The sequence below is a fragment of the Rhinolophus sinicus genome, linkage group LG06, assembly GCF_036562045.2.
Source record: "Rhinolophus sinicus isolate RSC01 linkage group LG06, ASM3656204v1, whole genome shotgun sequence".
NCBI classification, from domain to species: Eukaryota; Metazoa; Chordata; class Mammalia; order Chiroptera; family Rhinolophidae; genus Rhinolophus; species Rhinolophus sinicus.
In genome coordinates, this window is record NC_133756.1 from 18502968 (window position 1) to 18521109 (window position 18142).

Here is an 18142-nt window from a genome sequence, read left to right on the forward strand (position 1 = left end):
CCAGCCAGCCTCTGCCCAGGGGAGGGTATCCTTTCTCCAGCGAGAGCTCCCTGTCACACACCTCTCATGTTGGAGAACTCCGTATCTCAGCAGCATGTCCTGGTACCGGGAAGCTCTTCTCCATCTCCCTGTAGATTCCTCCATGGGCCTCGCTCTGAGCCCTGGAGCTGTACAGAGAAGCTTCCTGTTGGAGGTGGCCCCACAGAGATTTGGAGCTGAGATGGGCCCCCCTGAATCTAATGGTCTAATAATGTCAGATGGGGCATCTGGATTCTCCTGAGAATAGCACTTCAGCAGGAACCAACTCAGAACTCAGGGTAGGAGGGGTGGGCTGGGGCTCCCAGGTTAGAAGGTGCAGACACTCGAGTATAGTAGGGACAGGGGTGCAAAGACTTGTGTTTCCCCTCTTGCCACCTGCTGCCCTATGGACAGAAGTGTGTCAAGGGCTCTGAGGAGTCCCTGGTCCCCTCAGCCACCCATTCCATCGTGTCTGAGACCCCATTTCTAGGCCACAACTTCTTCTCCAGAGGGCACTTGAACTGAGGACTATGTACCCCAAAGAAGGACGAGGCCTCACTCTCCCACTGAGCTTCCAGGAAGGTGGATGACAGGACCCTCCTTTCCTGAGAGCAGCTGGTGTGTGAGGGATAGAGGACCTGGGGTTATGGGCCACAGCAGGCGCACTCACACCGCGGATGTCAGCCTGAAGCCCGTTCTGGGAGGGCGTCCCAGTGGCTCCATCTAGTTAGTGGGTGGGACAAAAGTTTGGGCAGGCCCAGGACACGGGAAAGGCTCACTGCATTGGGCCTCGGAGGGGTCCTGACCTCACCTACCTGGCCTGTGAAATGGGGATGTGGACGCCTCCCTGCCCACCTCACAGGCCACAGCCCACACATAACATCACAGCATAGCTGAGTTACAGTTAAGAAAACACTTGTAGGTCTGGAGCTTGATCAGTTAGATTCCACTCTTGGCTTCAGCCTTTACAAGTTACTTAACCTCCCTGTCTCTCAGTTCATGTGTAAAATAGAGGTAGAAAGAGCTGGTGTGAGAAGGAAATAAGACTCATGCATGCTCAGAACATTGTCTGGTACATAATAAATGCTCAATAAATGTTAGCTTCCACTTGCATCATTACTTTTGTCTGAAGGGTGGGCTCACCACCTGCAGGCCCCATTACTCTTAGTAGGAGCCAGCTAGCACTCACTAACCACAGCCAGTGACTTGTCTCTGGTGAAGGCTCTGGGCTTTCAGAACACAGAGATCTTTCCCACTCCAAACTTCTCATTGACCTGCCCTGTCTCTCACCAAGTGCTATGAAGGGTAACCATCACTGGGCTTCTCAGAGATGCTGGTGGCCCCTTCACTCGTATTTTAAAAGAAGGGGAGATATGTGGTCACTTTTGTTCTTTATAGAGCTCATGTAGACTGCAGAGAGGAGAGGGGACGCAGCTGTACTTGGCAGCAGTTCAGAGGAAGGTGAAGAGGTCTGCGCTGGGCTGGAGCTGTGGGGATGTAGACAGGCAGAAGGATGAATAAGGAAAAAGCAGTAGGTCTCGGGGACTGAGGGAGAAAGAGAAAGGGAGGGTGAAACCCCAGGTTTTAGGTTTGTTACTCAAGTGAGCAACTCCTACCTAGGGCTGTGGGCAGTTCATTCTGGCTGGAGAGGGCTATCTGGACCCCACTCAGCATGAGGCCTCTCGAGCCTTGCCCAAACCACCCTCCCAGAACCTGCCCGAGGTTTTGCATGGAAAATGGGCCTGCCCCAGTTTCTCTCCATCACTGCCTCAGGTCTTGGCTGTCCCAACAAAGGCAATTTTCCCAAATGTTCTCTGGCAGGATGAGGGGAGCCGTCAGCACACAGAGACGCCATCCTATTGAATCCATAATGTCTTTTATTAATATATTATGCTACAAAAATATTTTTGGCAAAATAACATTAATAGCATCTTTCTTTGTCTTCTATTATATTCTTAAAGAACTCTTCATGATAATTCACAGAGGTGAGGGAAGAGGTGATTGAAAGAACAGCATTACGAATACCTTTCAAATACATTAAGTTCTGACGTTTGTGTCACACAGTGAGAGTCAGGTCAGGACCTTCTGCAATCTCTCTGAGGCCCAGGAGTGGGGCAGAGGCTCTGGCTTCCCATATTCTGGGCTAGAATCTCCCTTGGCCAAGAGTCAGCCCCTGCTGCTCCAGCCACTCTGGACCCAAGGTGTCTGAGAGCCTCACTGGAAACTTTAGTCTCAGGTCCCATTCAAAACCCACTTCCCCCTAACGGGACTTGGGATGGAGGGGCACTTCAAGGTGTGCTACTCCGTCGCTTTTCCTGCCTGCCACATGCTTCCAATCCCACAGCAGCCCGTGGGTCCCGGGAGGAAAGCTGGACACTGAGCCTGGGGAGGGGTGGGGTCTCATCTTCATGGAGCCCCACGATTGCACACGACATTCACCCATTCCCTCCAGAACAGCCCAGGCAGGAAACAAGGTCTCCATTTGACAGATGAGGAAATGGAGGCTCAGGGACTTGCCCAAGGTCACCTAGCAAAGTGAAGGAATTGCCAGAGTATTTCTGGAGAGGAAGAGCCACAGTCAGTGGAAGGATGGGAAGGGGGGCAGTGAGGGTGTGCTGATGCTCCCGAGAAAGGGCCAGGTAGGGCTCGACCCATTCTCATGACTCCTCACTTCCTTCCCCCAAGTCGAGAGACAAGGAGCTCCGAGCGGGGACCAGGGGCCTGGGTGCTAGTCCAGCCCTCCCCCAAGGCCCAGAATTCTCCCTGCCCCAGGGCAGCCGGCAAGCCTGCCAATTCATGTCTGGCCCAGCTGGGCTGCTGAAGAATAGGGAGGTGTAAGCCTGGACTGATTCCTGAAGCTTATTGGTTTAGACAGCCAGCCTGGGTGATATTTTTGGCTGCTTTGATGAATTTTTGGAGAAATAACAATGTTCAAAGAACCTGAGCATTACAGAGCCAAGAGGGACTCTCAGTGTCATGGACCCCAGTCCCTTGCCAAGACAGCAACTCTCTACCATATCTCCGGCCAGTGGGCTTACTGCCCCTACCCACACACCTCTCCTGACAGGAAACTCACCACCTGAAGGGGCACCTGTCCATCCTCGGACAGCGCTGGCTTTGTAGCGACTACGCCACTAGCAGAACTAATGCCTGACTCTTTCCTTTCCTTCCTTCATTCCTTTCTTTCTCCTTCTCTCTCTACACATCTACTGAGTGCCATCTTTGTGTCAGATGAGGATGCAAAGATGAATTCACATGACCCTTGCCATCGAGGAGCTCACAGTCCAACAGAGGAGCAGAGACACAATTAGACAGTCCCAACGCTGATTGGGGGGAGTTGTGATAGATGTTAAGAAAGCACAAAGTAATCTTAGAGGGCTTCTTGGAGGAGGTACCATCTGAGTTGATCCTCAAAGGATGAGCAGTTAAGAATAAAAGAAGGGAGTTTCTAGGCCTAGGAAACGGCATGTGTGAAATATCCTGCCTATTCTAGAAATGACAGATATGATTCAGTCTGGCCAGGCACAGAGTGGGAAAGATGAGAGATGTGGCTGGCAAGGTCAGCAGGGCCAGATCATGGAGAGTCTAGAATTCCAGGCCGAAGACTTTGGATCTTATCCCATGGTCACTGAAACATTATCACCAGCTCTAATTCTGTTCTCTGCCACACAGGATGCCATCAAAGCTGCAATTTCCAGGTAGAACTCCTCTTGTCCTTCATGGTGTTTTTCATAAGCTTTCTTTTTGGTGGAGGACTTTTCCTTGAGATCTGTTGTGACAATGGTACCAGACTGGAGACTGGGCAGGTGGGACCAGGGTCTTCAGCCTGTAGGTTTGCCCACGTCTGGCTGAGGCCAGGAAGTATGATAGATGACAGAGCACTCAGTGAGAGGAAAATTTTCTAATAGCCTTTCAATGCAACAGCAAACTTGACCGTCAGCAATTGTTTGCTTCACAGATTCCAGATTTTTGAGTCTCAGAGCTGGGGGGAACCTCAGTGGACCTCTGGCAGCTTCTTGCAATCTGACTCATATATCTTCACTGTCCCTGCCTTCACCTGGCTGCTGGTGTGTCAGAGCAGCCTGGAGGAAGACTGAAAGTCATAGCTATGCTGACCAGCCCCAGAAAGCTCCTTGGTCATTCAGTCAGGTCTCCTGAGACATGGGGTCATCACTAATATGCTGCCTAACCTCATTCAGGTCACTTAACCTGCTGGGCTTAGTCCATTCATCTTCTCTGCCTGCTTCAAGGTCAAATGTGAAAGACCGAAGAAATGTACGTGATACTCTCAGAACAAGGGCACCAGAATGTGCTAGACAAAATGTCCGTGGTGGTGGATAGATCATTTCCAAGCGTGTGAGTGGCTGCTCTCCAGCCTTGGATGAGAGATATCATGTGCCCCAGCCATGCCGATTTCCGTATATGTGCCTTGGGTCTTCTGGGACATAAGTCAGCAAGTTCAGTTCATTTCAAACCCTGACCAGTGGGTGGTCCTCAGGGATCAGTGAATTTAGGCTGCACATGTCTGACCCACATTGGCTCTGACTGTCCCATCAGCACATGTCCACCTAATCAGTCGGCCCATTCATCTTTCTTTAAACGTTTGAGTGCTTGGTGACAGAGAGAGTTTGGAATCCTCCAATATGCCCAGAAGAGGGAAGTGGATAAGACTAGGGCTGAATCTGCCTGGTTGGGGCCTTGAGAGGATAACCTCTAAGTTGCTTCTAGGAACATAGGACTTCACTGCTTGCCCATCTCGATGATGAGTTCCTGTAGGTTAGGAAAGGGGGCTCAATTTGGGCCCAACATGGAGCCTGGCGCTGCATGTGCTCGATAATCGCACACAGCGTTAATTTACCTCTTTGGCTCTGTGCCTGGCACAGATCTGGGCACGCAGTCAGGTGCCTGGGCTGTTTACCCAAATGCTTCATCTTTAATTAACCTCAAGTTCCATCTCAATACATCGCATGCCACACTCTGCCCCGAACAGAGGGAAATCTGGTCTGTGTGTTTCTAATTCCTTTACACTTATCTCATCCAAATTGCTCGGCAAGATGTGTTTGATGTCCCCCAGGCCTTCTGAGCCTGCTTTATAAGTCAGCTAAGCCCCTTCCCGCTCAGAAATAGGAAGTCACATTTCTGCCAAGGATAAAATGACTCCAGCCCTGGCTGAGGTCAAGTTCAGTTTACAGCATGGTGCCCATGGGCTGACTGGACCCTCAGGGCTCCTGCCAGGTCTCAAGCTCAAACACATCCATCCGGGGCTGAGTTGAAAAGACTCCAGCTGCCTGCCAAGATGCCAGTGGGACCTCTGGCCATCCAATGAGCTGTCCTGAATTCTATGATCTCAGAAGAGAGATAGCTGCCTAGCAGGGTACGATGGCACTAATCAGTCACTACCAGGCCTGCCAGGGGAACCCACGGTACAGTGATGCTGGAAAGAACTGGTCTGGGAATCCGCAGACACCCAGCTATACAGCGTTGGGGAAATGCCTCCCCTTTTTGGGCCTTATGGGCCTAATAACTCTTATGGTTATTATTTTCTGTCAAATGAGGGGTTCTTTCTGCTCTCAGGTTCCAGGACTCTGTTATTGATGAGCCACCAGCCCAGTGAGAGTTCACAACTGAAAGGCAGTCAAATTGGGTCCTCTGCCTTCCCAGTCACTACCTTGGGGGCAGAGGAACTAGGTTAGTCTCTCTGAGCCTACCTGCCCCCATATGGCTGTCTGCCTCCCCAGGTCCCCCACAGTTATCCCTCACTTCCTAGTCTCTGATTTGGCAGGAGAGCCTCTTATTAGCTCCAAGATAAGGCAAGCTGGGGCATGGAACACACAGCACTCACAAAGAGCTTGCCAGAGTGACCAACTTAAGTAACTGTGGCCAAACAGTCTCTTTGGCTGTAGTAAGAAGCTTGTGCTGGCCCACTTAGGTGAGACTCGCCTCCCTTGGAGCTTCCCTGTGCAGAGAGAACGTGGCAGAATATGGTCCAGGAGACAAGCATTGATATTGAATCACATTGATCTGGGGCCACGTCCTGGCTGGGTGACCTTGAACAAGTCCCTTTACCTCTTTAGGGGTCTCAGTTTTCTCATCTGTGAAATGAGGATAATTGCATCTCACAGAACTGGTGTGAGGATCAGTGATAAAGTGAGTGTGCAAAGTGCCTGCCACACTGCAGGCTTAGGACAAATGGTGGCTCTCATTATGATTATTATTAATACGTGACTCCTAGAGCCCGCATCCTTAAAATTGACCTTCTGTACTCACTCCTGTTTTTCGGCCCCGCTCATTCCATTTGGCATTGACTTCAGTAGCCTCTCCTATAACTAAAGCTGGATTAATGCTATCAGAACAGAGAGAGGTCTGGATTCACATCCTGGATCTCCCACTTGCTTTGTGATCTTGGACAACCACCTTCCTCTCTTTGGATCTCAGTTTAACCATCGGTCACATGGGGCTGGGGGACCACCTCCCTCAGCACCAACATCCCACCCCAGTGCTTTGGCTGAAACACTTACCAAGAGCTCTGGAGGTCCATTCACAGACACCCAGGGTTTTCAAAATAGCAGCATTCTCTTTCCAAAAGTATCTTCCCTGCCCTAGGATGCATCCCGGGGAGGGAAGGACCGTCAGCATTCACATCTCTGGCTCCCAAATCTAGCTTCACAAAAGCCTGTCTTCCTGCCCCTCCCTCTGAGGTCCCCACAGTGGGAGAAGCCAAACCCAGACACTGGAGGCTTCCGTTGATCCAGGAGCAAGCCAGTTCAAAGCCACGGTTCGCATGAGGTCGCGGATGTCCTGACAGCCTGGGTTGGCATTGGGGCTAATTAAGGGGTTATTAACATAGGCCACATAAAAATAGTTTTATCGGTAGAATAAATACATTTTTCTTTTTTAATATGGACACATATTTTACAAAAGAGCCCCATAGCACTATGGGAAATTAAGATCCTTCTACAAAAAAGAAGATGTAACTCAGGTACAATAAAGCTCTAGTGTTCTAACGGATCCCGTCTGGACTGCCCGTGAGGGGTCAGGCACCCCTGGAGGTGGTGGCAGGGGCAGTGGGGTGTGGCCGCAGACCCTCCTATAGTTTCTCTGGCTTCTCTGCATGGGGCCGTCAAGGTCATGAGGGCCCAAGGGTGTGCAGAAGAAAGGGGGCTGCAATGCTGGCAGCGATGGCGGGTAGGAGGCCCAGGGCGGGCTGTGAGCAGGCAGGCACTGAACTGCTGGCTGGCCCTGGCTCTTCCTGCTGCTGGAGCTGGTCGGAGAGCTGGAAGGGGGGCCTGGCAGTCCCGGAGCTATGCGTGGGCTGGAGGGGCAGCGGGGGCGGCGAGGCAGTGGTGCTGGAAGGAGAAAACACATGAAACTGAGTGACCGCTCAGTAGCCCCATCCTGCGCTGTGGCCTTAGGGTTCAGACCTGACTTTATTAGATTTATTTTTTTCTTATAAAATGGAGAAGAAAACAAGGGGCTCAGACAGGGAAAGTGAGCAGCCCAGAGCTCCACAGCCAGCTGGCTGAGCTCCTGAGGACACACTCACCCTGCTATGCCAAGCTCAGGGGTGGGCGAGGCACTGGAGGCCATAGGCCTCAAGCGGGACCACTTGAGAGAACTGGGCCCTAGGCAGAAATAATTAAACAGGGTTCAATCTGGGGTCACAGTGGGGCCAGCAGCCTCCACACCCACGTACACAGGTGTCCTGGCCCTTCTGCTGCCCTCCTCTCCTCTGTCTCAAATAAACAGAAAACAAAGCACAAACAAGCCCCTCCCATCTCATTGTCCCAGCTACCATTTGTTCAGAGTATCTTTGGTTCTCAAAGCAAATCTTCACAGTGGCAGTCATTACACCCTTTCACCAGATGATAAAACTGAGGCTCAGAGAGGTTACATGGTGACCAGGTCACAGAGGAAGTGGAGGTGGCACCTCCATGGAGCCCTGGGGTTGGTCTCCTTTTGCATAACCACAGGGAGTTTTAGTGAAAGGTGCAGGTCTTCGCGCACTTATAAACATAGAATCCAGTTTTGGAGGTAATGGGTAAGGATCTTGGCTCAAGAAAGCATATGTGAAAGAAAGGGAGGGAGAGAGACAGAGAAAGAGTGAGACAGAGAGAAAGAAAAAGAAATTAAGTGCAGAAGGAATTGGCAGGCTGAGGCTAGCACTTCGTGGCTTGGGAAACGGAGCGTAGGACAGGGGCCAGGCAGGGTGCAGGACCAGGTCACCAGCTCAAGTCCTGGAAAGAAAGATAGGAAATGATGAACAAAGAGAGGGACAGGGACTAAGGAAGGGAGGGGACAGTGATAGAGACAAGAAAGAGAGGCCACAAGGGTTAAGAAGGCCAAGGAGCTGGTTTACAGAAAGGGGCTGGGCTTCAGAAGCTATGGGCCAGGTGTCCTGTGCAGCCCCAGGCGGTGGGAGGCAGATGGAGACACAGACAGAGGACCCAACAAGCCCCATCACTCCAGAGGGGCGGGGGACACAGAGCGTCTCTGATTCAGTGCAGGGGCAGGAAGGCTTCCCAGAGGAGGTGACACCACAGTCAACTGTGAAGGCTGCGCGTCTAGCTTGCACATGGCTGAGGGTGCTCCCAGCAGGCTGGAGAAGTACTTACAGAATTGGGCCCTGGGCCAGCTCTTGGCAAAGTACTTCACGTGCATTAACCTCTAATCCTCAGGACAACACTATGAGGCAGACACAACTATCATCCCCCATTTTGATTTTGAAAAAAAAGAGGCACAGAGGGGTTAAGTCACTCCCTTCAGGACACCTGGCAGGGGGCACACAGTAGGTGGTCACTAGCAGCTGGTGAATGGACGGGTAGAGTGCCCCTCTCCAATGTCTGCACTGTGGGCGGCTTCCTCCATGTGGGGACACAACTCCGATTTCCAGGGCTTATCCTCCTTCCCCGACAAGCTGCTCACTTTCTGGGTCATTGGGGAGTCCCCTGACCCGCCCTGGCCTGAGTTTCCGTGTCCTGGGCACAAGGTCCCAGCAACTGACTATAATCGCCAGGGTGAGTTCCGTAGTCATCACTGCAATCGCCCAGCCCCATTACCATCCTGGCTGGATGCCTCTTACACAGCCTGGGTCAGTCTCAGCCTGGGAGATGGGTGAGCAGGGGAGCCTGGGGTCCTCAAGCACAACCCTGCCTCCATATGGACTGGGACCTCTGCTCTGGGAGTAGGGGTCCAGACGCCCTGAGTCATGGAAGGGTGCCCACTCCCTGCCCGGTCTCTCCCTCTCTACTCCTGGTCATATTCTGACCACAAGAACCTGCCGAGTCCTTGTATGAGGGTCTTCTGAACCAGGAGTCTGTGCTCCTGTCTTTAAAAACTCCCAGAGGACCTATCAAGAGAGAAGGGAGCAACTCTTGTCATGCACAGGGGACAGAAGAGAGATGTTCTTCAATACAGAGTGTGCGTTTGGAAAGGGAGGTGAGGGGGCAGACCAGGTGGCTTTGAATACCCCTTATAACCCACAAAATCTGGCCTATTCTGCCTCCCACCCCATGCTTCAGGCCACCGGATACCTGTTGTGGTCTTGTGCAGCTGACTTCACCTTTGCTGGCTTTCCTAGCACCCACCACCCTCTCCAGTCACATCTAATGTCCTCTGGCCAATTTCCTACTCACCTTTGAATGGTGATTCAATGTCCTCTCGCATAGAGGCCTCTTTGACCTCTATCCCCCAATGCCACCTGGGAGACTTCAGGCTCCCATAAAACACTGTACATTTCTCTCAGATCACATTGTGTCACAGGCATCTATTTGTGCACACAAAGTTTGGATGGGTTTCTGTGAAGTGCTTACAACGGTGCCAGGCACAGCAGAAGCGCTACATGATGTTGGCTATTTTTAGCATCATAATTAATATGTTCGCATCTGTGTCTCCCACGAATAACATCCTCCATTCATGGAGTGTTTCTTATGTGCAGGCAGACACTGTGCTTGATGCTACATGTGCCATCTATTATGATTCCCATTTCCAAGATGAGGAAACCGAGCCTGAAGGAGACTAGTACACAGGTGTGCCCTGGGCAGTGTGGCTCCCCAGCGCGACCTGTCTTTGGGTGCCCTCCTAACTGCACAAATGAGGACACAGTGGTGAAGCGTGCTGCTTTCTGCTGAGACCTCGCAAACCCCTGTCCAGAAAGGTCACTACATCAGCCCCTTCCCTCCCTTTCTTTTCTAATGAAAAGACCCCCACCCCTGCACACAACACAAAAGTCTGTGAAAGTTCCTCCCAGCTGCTGCCCCATCCTTTCAACTTGAGCAGCAGGGAGGTTAGGCTTCCCTCAGGGGAGGAGGCTGGGGTGCTCGGAATGGGGGCCCAGGTTGGCCACAGCCAGCCCCACCGGCTATCAGAAGGAAGACCAAGTAGGAGTTATGAAAACTATGTTTCACAAGGCGCCCAAGGCATCTGCTTTTACACTTTGAAAACCAAAGATGCAGCCCCCCACCCAACCAACCCTTGGAGGCTGAGTGGGGTTTATTGCTTGGAAGGAGTCCCAGGGAAATGGGGGGAGGTGGCAGGTGGGGGCAGAAAGCCCCTCCAAATGCCCGGCCTCCCTGCCTACTCTGTTCATAAAGCTTAGTCCCCCAGTCCAGATCCCTCCATGCCCCCCCACCCCTGACCCATGCTGGGAAAATCGTCTCATGGCAAAGTGGCCTCAAAGCCAAACCAAACACTCTGAGTGTTCCCAGGCTCCGCAGACGGCTGGCACCAAGGGGCTGAGTCTGCTCTGAGCCGACAGGGCCCCTCTAGTGGGGAAGGGCCCCTCTGCCTGGGGAGGGGGAGCAGTGGGAGGCAGAAGCCCCGTCCCAAAGTATAAAGCACAGAAAAGCAGGGCTGGTGCCTGAGACAGTGTCAGCGTTCTGTCCCCTGGGGCCCCTCCATAGGGCTTCCTGGAGCAGGGTGCCAATCTCATTATGAGATAGTCTCTAAGAGCCATCCAGGGCTGGGTTCTAGGAGTCTCAGGGCTGTGGCTTTCTTCCCAACACAAGGGGCCGCTGGGCTGTGCCCTGGGTGGCCTCCTGAGCGGGCTCTAAGAAGATAAAGGGGAGATGGAGCCTGGGGCAGCCGGGCCTGGGTGATGGGTGGCTCTGCTGCCTGTGGTAGAGCTCGTTTGGGATCCTGCTGGAGGAGGCCTCCCTGTGCGTGCTTCCAGCCTGAGGCTCAGCCTCTATGGGCCGAGCAGTCAGACACTGGCAGAGATCTGAAGGGATGGGTTTGCTTGCAGCTCAGCGTCCTGGTGTCTAAAGTCCACTCCAGTCTCCACGCCTTTGGCCATACGGCCTTCTCTGCTGGCAGTGCCTTCACCCTCCCCTCAGCCTCCAGGATCTCTTCCGACCTCCAGGGCCCCAGACTCACCAGCCATTGCTGACTGGATTCCTTCGTAGGCACCGGCATGTTGACCATAGCTCCAGGGCTCTCTCAGCTGCATCACAGTGTGGAGCTGTCCCTGCCCGCCCATGACCTGAGACTCTTCCTGCTCTGGTCCCCACCAGCACTTAACACTGGAGGGCTGAGCATCCAGCTCGTGGCCAGTGAGCTCCTGTTAAATGGGGTGGGGGCAATTTTGCATTGTCCACCCAGTGGCTCATTTAACACGGAAGGCCCATGAGCCACGGAAGGCCCTGCTGGGGGATGGAGAGGTGGGGGCATCTTAGACCAGATTCTGAGGGTCACAGGCTCACAGTCTTGCCACCAATACTGGAGACAACTGTTACTGAGTGTCACTAGTAGTCTTTTACAAGCACCATCTCATTTACCCTGTAAGCTTCAAAAAGCGAGTACAAAGAGGGGCCGGGATTTGAATCTCCTTCTACCTGAATTTGTCTGTGCTTTCATTCACTTTTATTCCTGCTTTCCATTCTCATGGGGTATCTTCTATCTCTAATCAGACAGGGCCCTGGCCTCCTGCAGAGATGCTGATCACCCTCGACCAGAGAGAAGGCCTGGCTGTGGTAGGAGAACCTTAGGGCAGGAAGGCCGGCCTGCAAGAGGGGTACAGAGCTGGCCCAGGAGCCCAGGGGCTGCAACTCTGAGGGGACTCTGGTCATGTGTTCAAAGTTCAGAGGAAACTGAGGCCCAGAAGGCAATGACTCCTTGCACATGTGTGTCCTGCAACCCCTGCCCCTGCATGGTGGCACCCACAAGGATCTGGGTTCATCACATACTGATGCCCACCTCTGTGCCTTGCTTCTGGTCTTGCCCAGCTCTTCCCTGCACCTACCCCATCATGACTATCCTTCCAATCCTAGTGGCTCAGCATCTGCTCCCTTGTTTATCCAACCCTCCACCGCACACACACACACACACACATGCACGCACGCACACACCACCTGTGGACTCGGAAAACAACAGAGCTGGCATGACTTGCAGAGACCAGTCAAGACCCTAATTGCACAAAAAGAGAAACCGAGGATTGTCAAAGGTCCTTCCTCACTGGGGCGGTGCCGTGCACATGGCCAGCGTGGGAATGGTCCCTGCCCTGCTGCCTCCTCCTGGCTCTCAGATGTGGGGGTTCCTGGGAGCACTCGACCACCACTATGCAGCCATCTGTGGACACAGGCTTGGCCCTTTTCTTGGGTCCCCATAAATCATCCTGCCATGGGCTGCTGCTTCTCTAAACTTCCTCCCATGTGTTTACATGTCGGGTAATGAGGGGCGAGGGGAGGCCAGCCTGCTCCAGGTGGTGTTCTGGCCAGGCACTTGCAGCCTCCACTCTGGCTCTCTCCTTCCTTCCTCAGTGATGCCTCCGGTGACCCACAGAAGTCCAACCCAGATCTCAGCCTCGAAACACAAGCGAGGAATTGCGGTCTGTGTGACTGTGCCAGGACATGAAACCCACGAGTGTCTGTGGGAATGCAGGGGAGGAGAGAGCAGGGAATGCTGTGGCAGGAAGGGAGACCTCAGCCTGGTGAGGATGGAGGAGACGCTTGCCAGGTGAGGGCGGCAGGGGTCTTTGCGTGGTGGGTGGATGACTGTGACCCTTAGCATTAGACAGGCCTGGGTGTGGATTCTGACTCCACATTTGACTTATTACATGGTCTTGGGCAAGTTACGTGACCTTGCTGAGCCTCAGTTTTCTCATTTTTCAAACAAGACCTACTTCCAGGATCTTGATGAGACTGGGGATATGGTGGGTGTAAGTGCCTGGCACAGAGCAGGAGCTCAACAAATGTTCACGGGCACCCACCCCAGCAGAGAGAGAGGCAAGTATAAGGTGGGGAGGGAGCCAGGCACCAAGCTTGGCAAGGACAGGGCCTGCAGTATCTGGGGGAGGAGAAGAAGTGAGTGAGGAGGGAAAGAAGGCAACAGGTAGTGGTGGCAGGGAGCGACAAAGAATCTCTGATGGAGGAGGGGAGACGTGCCAGGGCCAGGAGACCTGTCAGGACCCTGCTGCAGGATCCGCGGTGGAAGGTGAGCTGGGGAGAGAGGATGGAGAGGAGGGGATGATGGCTCCAGTGGGGTTTAGGGGCAACAAAATGAGAAAACTCTGAATGGAATTAAAACTCCAAGGAAAATGGTTTGGTTAGTAGGGCTACAAACGGGCCCCAGGCTTCCCCTCGAGAGAAATGGAAGAGGATGGGGTAAGACCCGGGAGTGACAGAAGCTGTGCCCTGCACCCAGGCCTTTCACGGAGCTCAGGGCACATGTCCCACAAGTGGTGGGGAAACTTTTCACAAATAGGCCGCCTGTTGGTGGAAACTTCCTTCTCCAATCCAACCAGATGGGAGAAAGTTACCCAACCACAATTTACCTGTTGGGACGGAGAATGGCTCCCTCTTGCCAAAGAAAAGCTGTTTTCTTCTCCTGAAACCAGCCTCTGTGTTTCAGAGCTACGTGTTGTAGAAAGGAAACTGATTTGGAGTCATTTGCCCAAATTTACCTTTCAGACATGGTTAGGGGCTGGGGTTCTGTTGTTGGAGCTGACAGCACAGCCTCTTGTCATCCCACGGGCTGGACCTGCCACTGGCGGGGTCTCTCGTGGTTGCCCAGAGGACTGTTCAGGGAGTGACCTGCTCGATCAGAGCTGTTATGGGCTGCCAGCACCTTCCGGACAGCCTGCAGGCCTCCCCAGGCCTGAAGTGGCTCGGTAATTCTATGCCCTCGCTCCAGGTTTGAACGGGGAGGCCATGCTGGGCCCTGGAGCCAAATGTGTCGCAGCCAATACAGCTGCAGCAGTGCTTCTGCCTTGGGCAGGCTGGGCTGGTGAGGGGTCTGCAGAAGTGCATTTCCCAGGAACCCAAGGCAGGCGCTTTGAGCCAACACACAGTGCAAGGGACAATGGACTCGACTCCTACTTGCTGGAAATCTTTTTAAGACAATGCATACCCTGTACTTTGAGAGTGTGGACTGGACTATGTCTACTTCCTGTCGATGACTCAGAGACCTGGCTGCAGGAGGAGCATGCAGTGAATAGTGTAGGAGGCAGCCCCAGATTCCTGTGTGACCCCAGACGAGCCCCCCAGCCCAGGTCTTGGTTCAACATCTGTAAAGGCAGAGTTAGGCCTGCATTTTCCAAAGCTGCTCAGAAGAATCGCCAGTGCATATTCACCACACAGATCCCCAGGCCCCTGCAGGTGTTGTTTCACGGTGGGGCCTGGGAACTGGTTTCACAAGTGCCCAGGGTGATTCTTTCTGGGGATGCTGAGGAAAGGCTGGATGACGATATTTAGGGTCCAGATGGAGATTCCCACCGCTGGGGCATGATGTCCAGGGCTACACTCTCATGGTGGGTAGGACTCTGCCCTTCACTAATGGTCATTCCCTGGGACATCCCAGGTGCTCTGGTGATGTTTACCAAATATGGACATTCCTGCCTAAAAGCGGAATCTAGGGAAACTGCTCTGTACTGAGCCTGCAGGCGGAGGTTGGAAGATGACATTCTGATCACCACAGGAGCTTTGGTGACAGACAGGCTGAGGGGCTGGAATAGGGTGGTGGAAGGGCCACACAGGCAGAAGACAGGGAGGTGTCAGTACAGCAGGATGATTTCTGCACTTGCCCATTTTCAACAAGGTTTATCATGAATTCCCCATCCCCTGCTGAGACCGAGGCCACAACATTAGGGCATCAGGCATCCTCTGCCATCTCTCTCCTGCACAGTGGGATTTCCTCTGCAGTCTCCCTGCCAGGGTGTTGGCCATTCAGACCTTCCAGACACAGGGAGCTCACAGCCTTTTGATACAGCCAGCCTGTCCCATTTTCTCCTGGTCTCACCTTCTGGCTCGTGGGACAAATGGAGGCTGCTTTGCACACCAGGTGCATCCCAGGACACGAAGGGCAAAGCAGACTTTTGTCCACTGCACCTGAAGGAAATGTCTATTCCCTCACCTTTAAAATGGAGAAAATTGTGTCTGCTCTCATTTTGAGAATAAAAATGAAAAATAAGTGTGAATGTGCTCTATAAACCCTGAAGGATGAACGGGGGCTCCTTTGCGAATGGGGACAAGCCAGCCTGAGGTTTCTGCTGGGGCACCCACATACCACGCTTCCTTATGACAGAGTGTGCCCGGCCCGGGGTGGGCCTGAGGGAGGCTGCCTGGGAGAGATGTCCCGCTCCCAGCAGACCTGCCCCTCGCCAGCTCACCTGTCCTCGATGCGGACCCAGAGGTCATTGAACTGCCGTGGTCGCTGGTGTTTGTTCTGCCTCTTGTGCCACTTCTTCTGCCGCCCAAACTCCTCCAGCTGGCTGAGGCTGTCAGGGAGCAGGAGGTGTGGGGACAGGGCTGGGTCTTCTTCCTCAGGCGGGGTGGTGGGGGTCACCGAGGGCACTGCGGGGACGGCAGCAGCTGGGGTCACTAGGGCTGGGCTCGCTGAGGTCTCCTCGGGTGGAGGCGCAGAGCTCCGTGCGGCGGGACTGGAAAGGGCAATAACACGTGAGGTACATGTGTTGAAGTAAGTCGTTCACATGTGACGGGATGCAATTCAGTGGCAAAGTGGTCATGGCAGGACCAGATGCCAGAGGGCCCCTGCTGGGCCCAGAGAGAATAGTCCAGGAAAACCATTGTCTGGCATGGAGAGGGGGAGCTTGGACTCATTCTTTCATTTATTGATTCAACAAATATTGAGCGTCTACTTACATCAGGCACTTTTCTAGGAATGGGGCAAAAGCAGTGACCAAAACAAAGTCCCTGTCCTCTTAGAGTTCATATTCTGAAGCAGCAGATGGAGAGTAAGACATACAGGATGTCAGATGGTGATGACTGCTGGGGAGACAAATAAAGCAGAGACAGAGAGAGAGGTGCGGGGTGGTTCTGGGCAGGGAAGGATCGCGGCCAAGTGACATCGGAGCCCAGACTAGTAGGAGGTGAGGGAGTGAGCCATGGGCACGTCTCTGGCTCTGGGTCTCATTCAACCAACAAGCTCTGGTTGAGGGACTTTGGGTGAGTTATGTAGCTTTGCTGTGCCTCGGTCTCCGACCCTATAAAACGGGGATATTACAACACAGACCCCATAGGGGCATCATGAGGGTTATGTAAGATAACACAGGCAAAGCACTTAGAATAGTGCCTGGCAAATAGCAAGCAACTGAAATATTTTAGTAATTAATATTATTAATTAAATAGTATTAAATATTAACATTGCTGCTTGTGTCATTCGTCCAACCATCCATTCATGCCTCCAACACATATTTACTGAGCACCTTCTCAGGGAGGCAAGACATTGTTAAGCAGATTAGTGCTCGAGCTGGAGGTAGATAAACATGGGTTTTCATCCTGGCTCTGCAACTAACAGGCTGTGTGACGAAGGGCAGGTGACGAAATTGTCTCAGTAGCAGTCAGCTGTAAAACAGGACTAGCAATGCTACTTACTTCATAGGGTTGTCATGAGGATGGATGAAATGCCTGGCACATAACAGGCCTCTGTGTAATGTTGGCCAACAAGCAAATGGACTTGGCTGTAGCAGGCGCTAAAGCATCGATCAGGTGTGTGCGTGTGTGCGCGTGTGTGTGCGTGTGTGTGTGCGTGTGTGCGCGTGTGTGCGTGTGTGTGCGTGTGTAACTGACATCCCATATGCAGACACCCATTAGCCTGGGAACATCCTCTGATCCTCTGCCTTTTATTCTCTCCTCTCCGTGGCCCAAATGGAATTCCTTTTGGGGTCATCCATCCCTGGGAGAAGGTTGGCCATGGTTTCGGGAACTGCAAAGGCAGCACCCCAGGAAATGAGCGGCCTGTCCCCCCATTTCACTCCTGCTTGCATGATGAGTGAGGGGCTTCTCTCTCCTTGACAGAGAGAAGGCCATCAGCTCAGGCTATCTGTCCCAGCCCCCACGGCAACCCCAGATTCCCAGGGTCCAGGAGATGCCGCAGCTGCTGGGGAGATAATTCAAAACAGGCAGACAAAAAGATGGATCCAGGAAGCACCTGTGGCCGATGATGGCTTTTATTGTTGGGGCCTCCTCGGCATCCCCGCTCCTTCACCCTCCCCCCTGCAGGATTTCAGCCTGCACTTGCAGACTCAGGCTGAGAGCTCTTGGAGCAGGGCCTGGAGGGGAGAAGTGGGAGGACCGGGAGGACAGTTCTCTAATGCCTGGGCTCTAGATGAATAGGAGCTGAGGCAGCCTATCTAGCCTACCTGCCCTCCACCCCGGCCTCTGCCATGGACGGACACAATGAGCTCAAGGTGAAAGTCCTTGGGGGCTGTGAAGAGGAGCTTGTGGAATGCCTTATCTCCAAGGCTACCTTACCTTGTGTCCCTTGCCCCTCAAACATATGCCCGCCCAGGCCCAGTACAATCTGATTTGTACTGCGCTCAAATATTCAGGAAGAGTAGCATTGTCTGGTTGGCTCAGAAGATGACAAGAGGGAGGAGTCCAGCTTGAGGGAGTTTGTAAGTTCCCCCATGGAGACAGGAGGAACGATTTCCCCGAGTGTGGAGACCACAGGCTCAATGCCCTGGGTGGCCCGGGCCTCGTTTCTGCATAGTGAAGAGCAGGCCTCTGCCATTTCTGAGCTCTCCCACCCCTGAGCCCACCCCAACCACCAGAGGGGGTACAGGGAGTGGGTAGGAGCTTAGGGAAGCCCTAGGCTGCCATTTGCACGAGTGTGTGTCCTTCTGCAATGACTTCACCTCTCCGGGCTTCAGGTTCTTCAATTATAAGGTGAGGAT

General features: G+C 53.2%; 1 protein-coding gene across 3 annotated transcripts in view; it reads right to left on the reverse strand.

Annotated features, from left to right (window-relative positions):
- TRABD2B (TraB domain containing 2B) overlaps positions 1–18142 on the reverse strand; it is a 227567-nt gene that overhangs the window by 10212 nt on the left and 199213 nt on the right. For 2 of the 3 annotated variants that reach the window (XM_074334689.1, XM_074334688.1), the window contains exon 6: positions 15617–15886. In XM_074334689.1, the coding sequence (XP_074190790.1) occupies positions 15617–15886 (270 nt within the window). Of the gene's footprint in view, positions 1–1883; positions 7365–15616; positions 15887–18142 lie in introns of those variants that run through there. The other variant, XM_074334687.1, reaches the window with a different exon arrangement.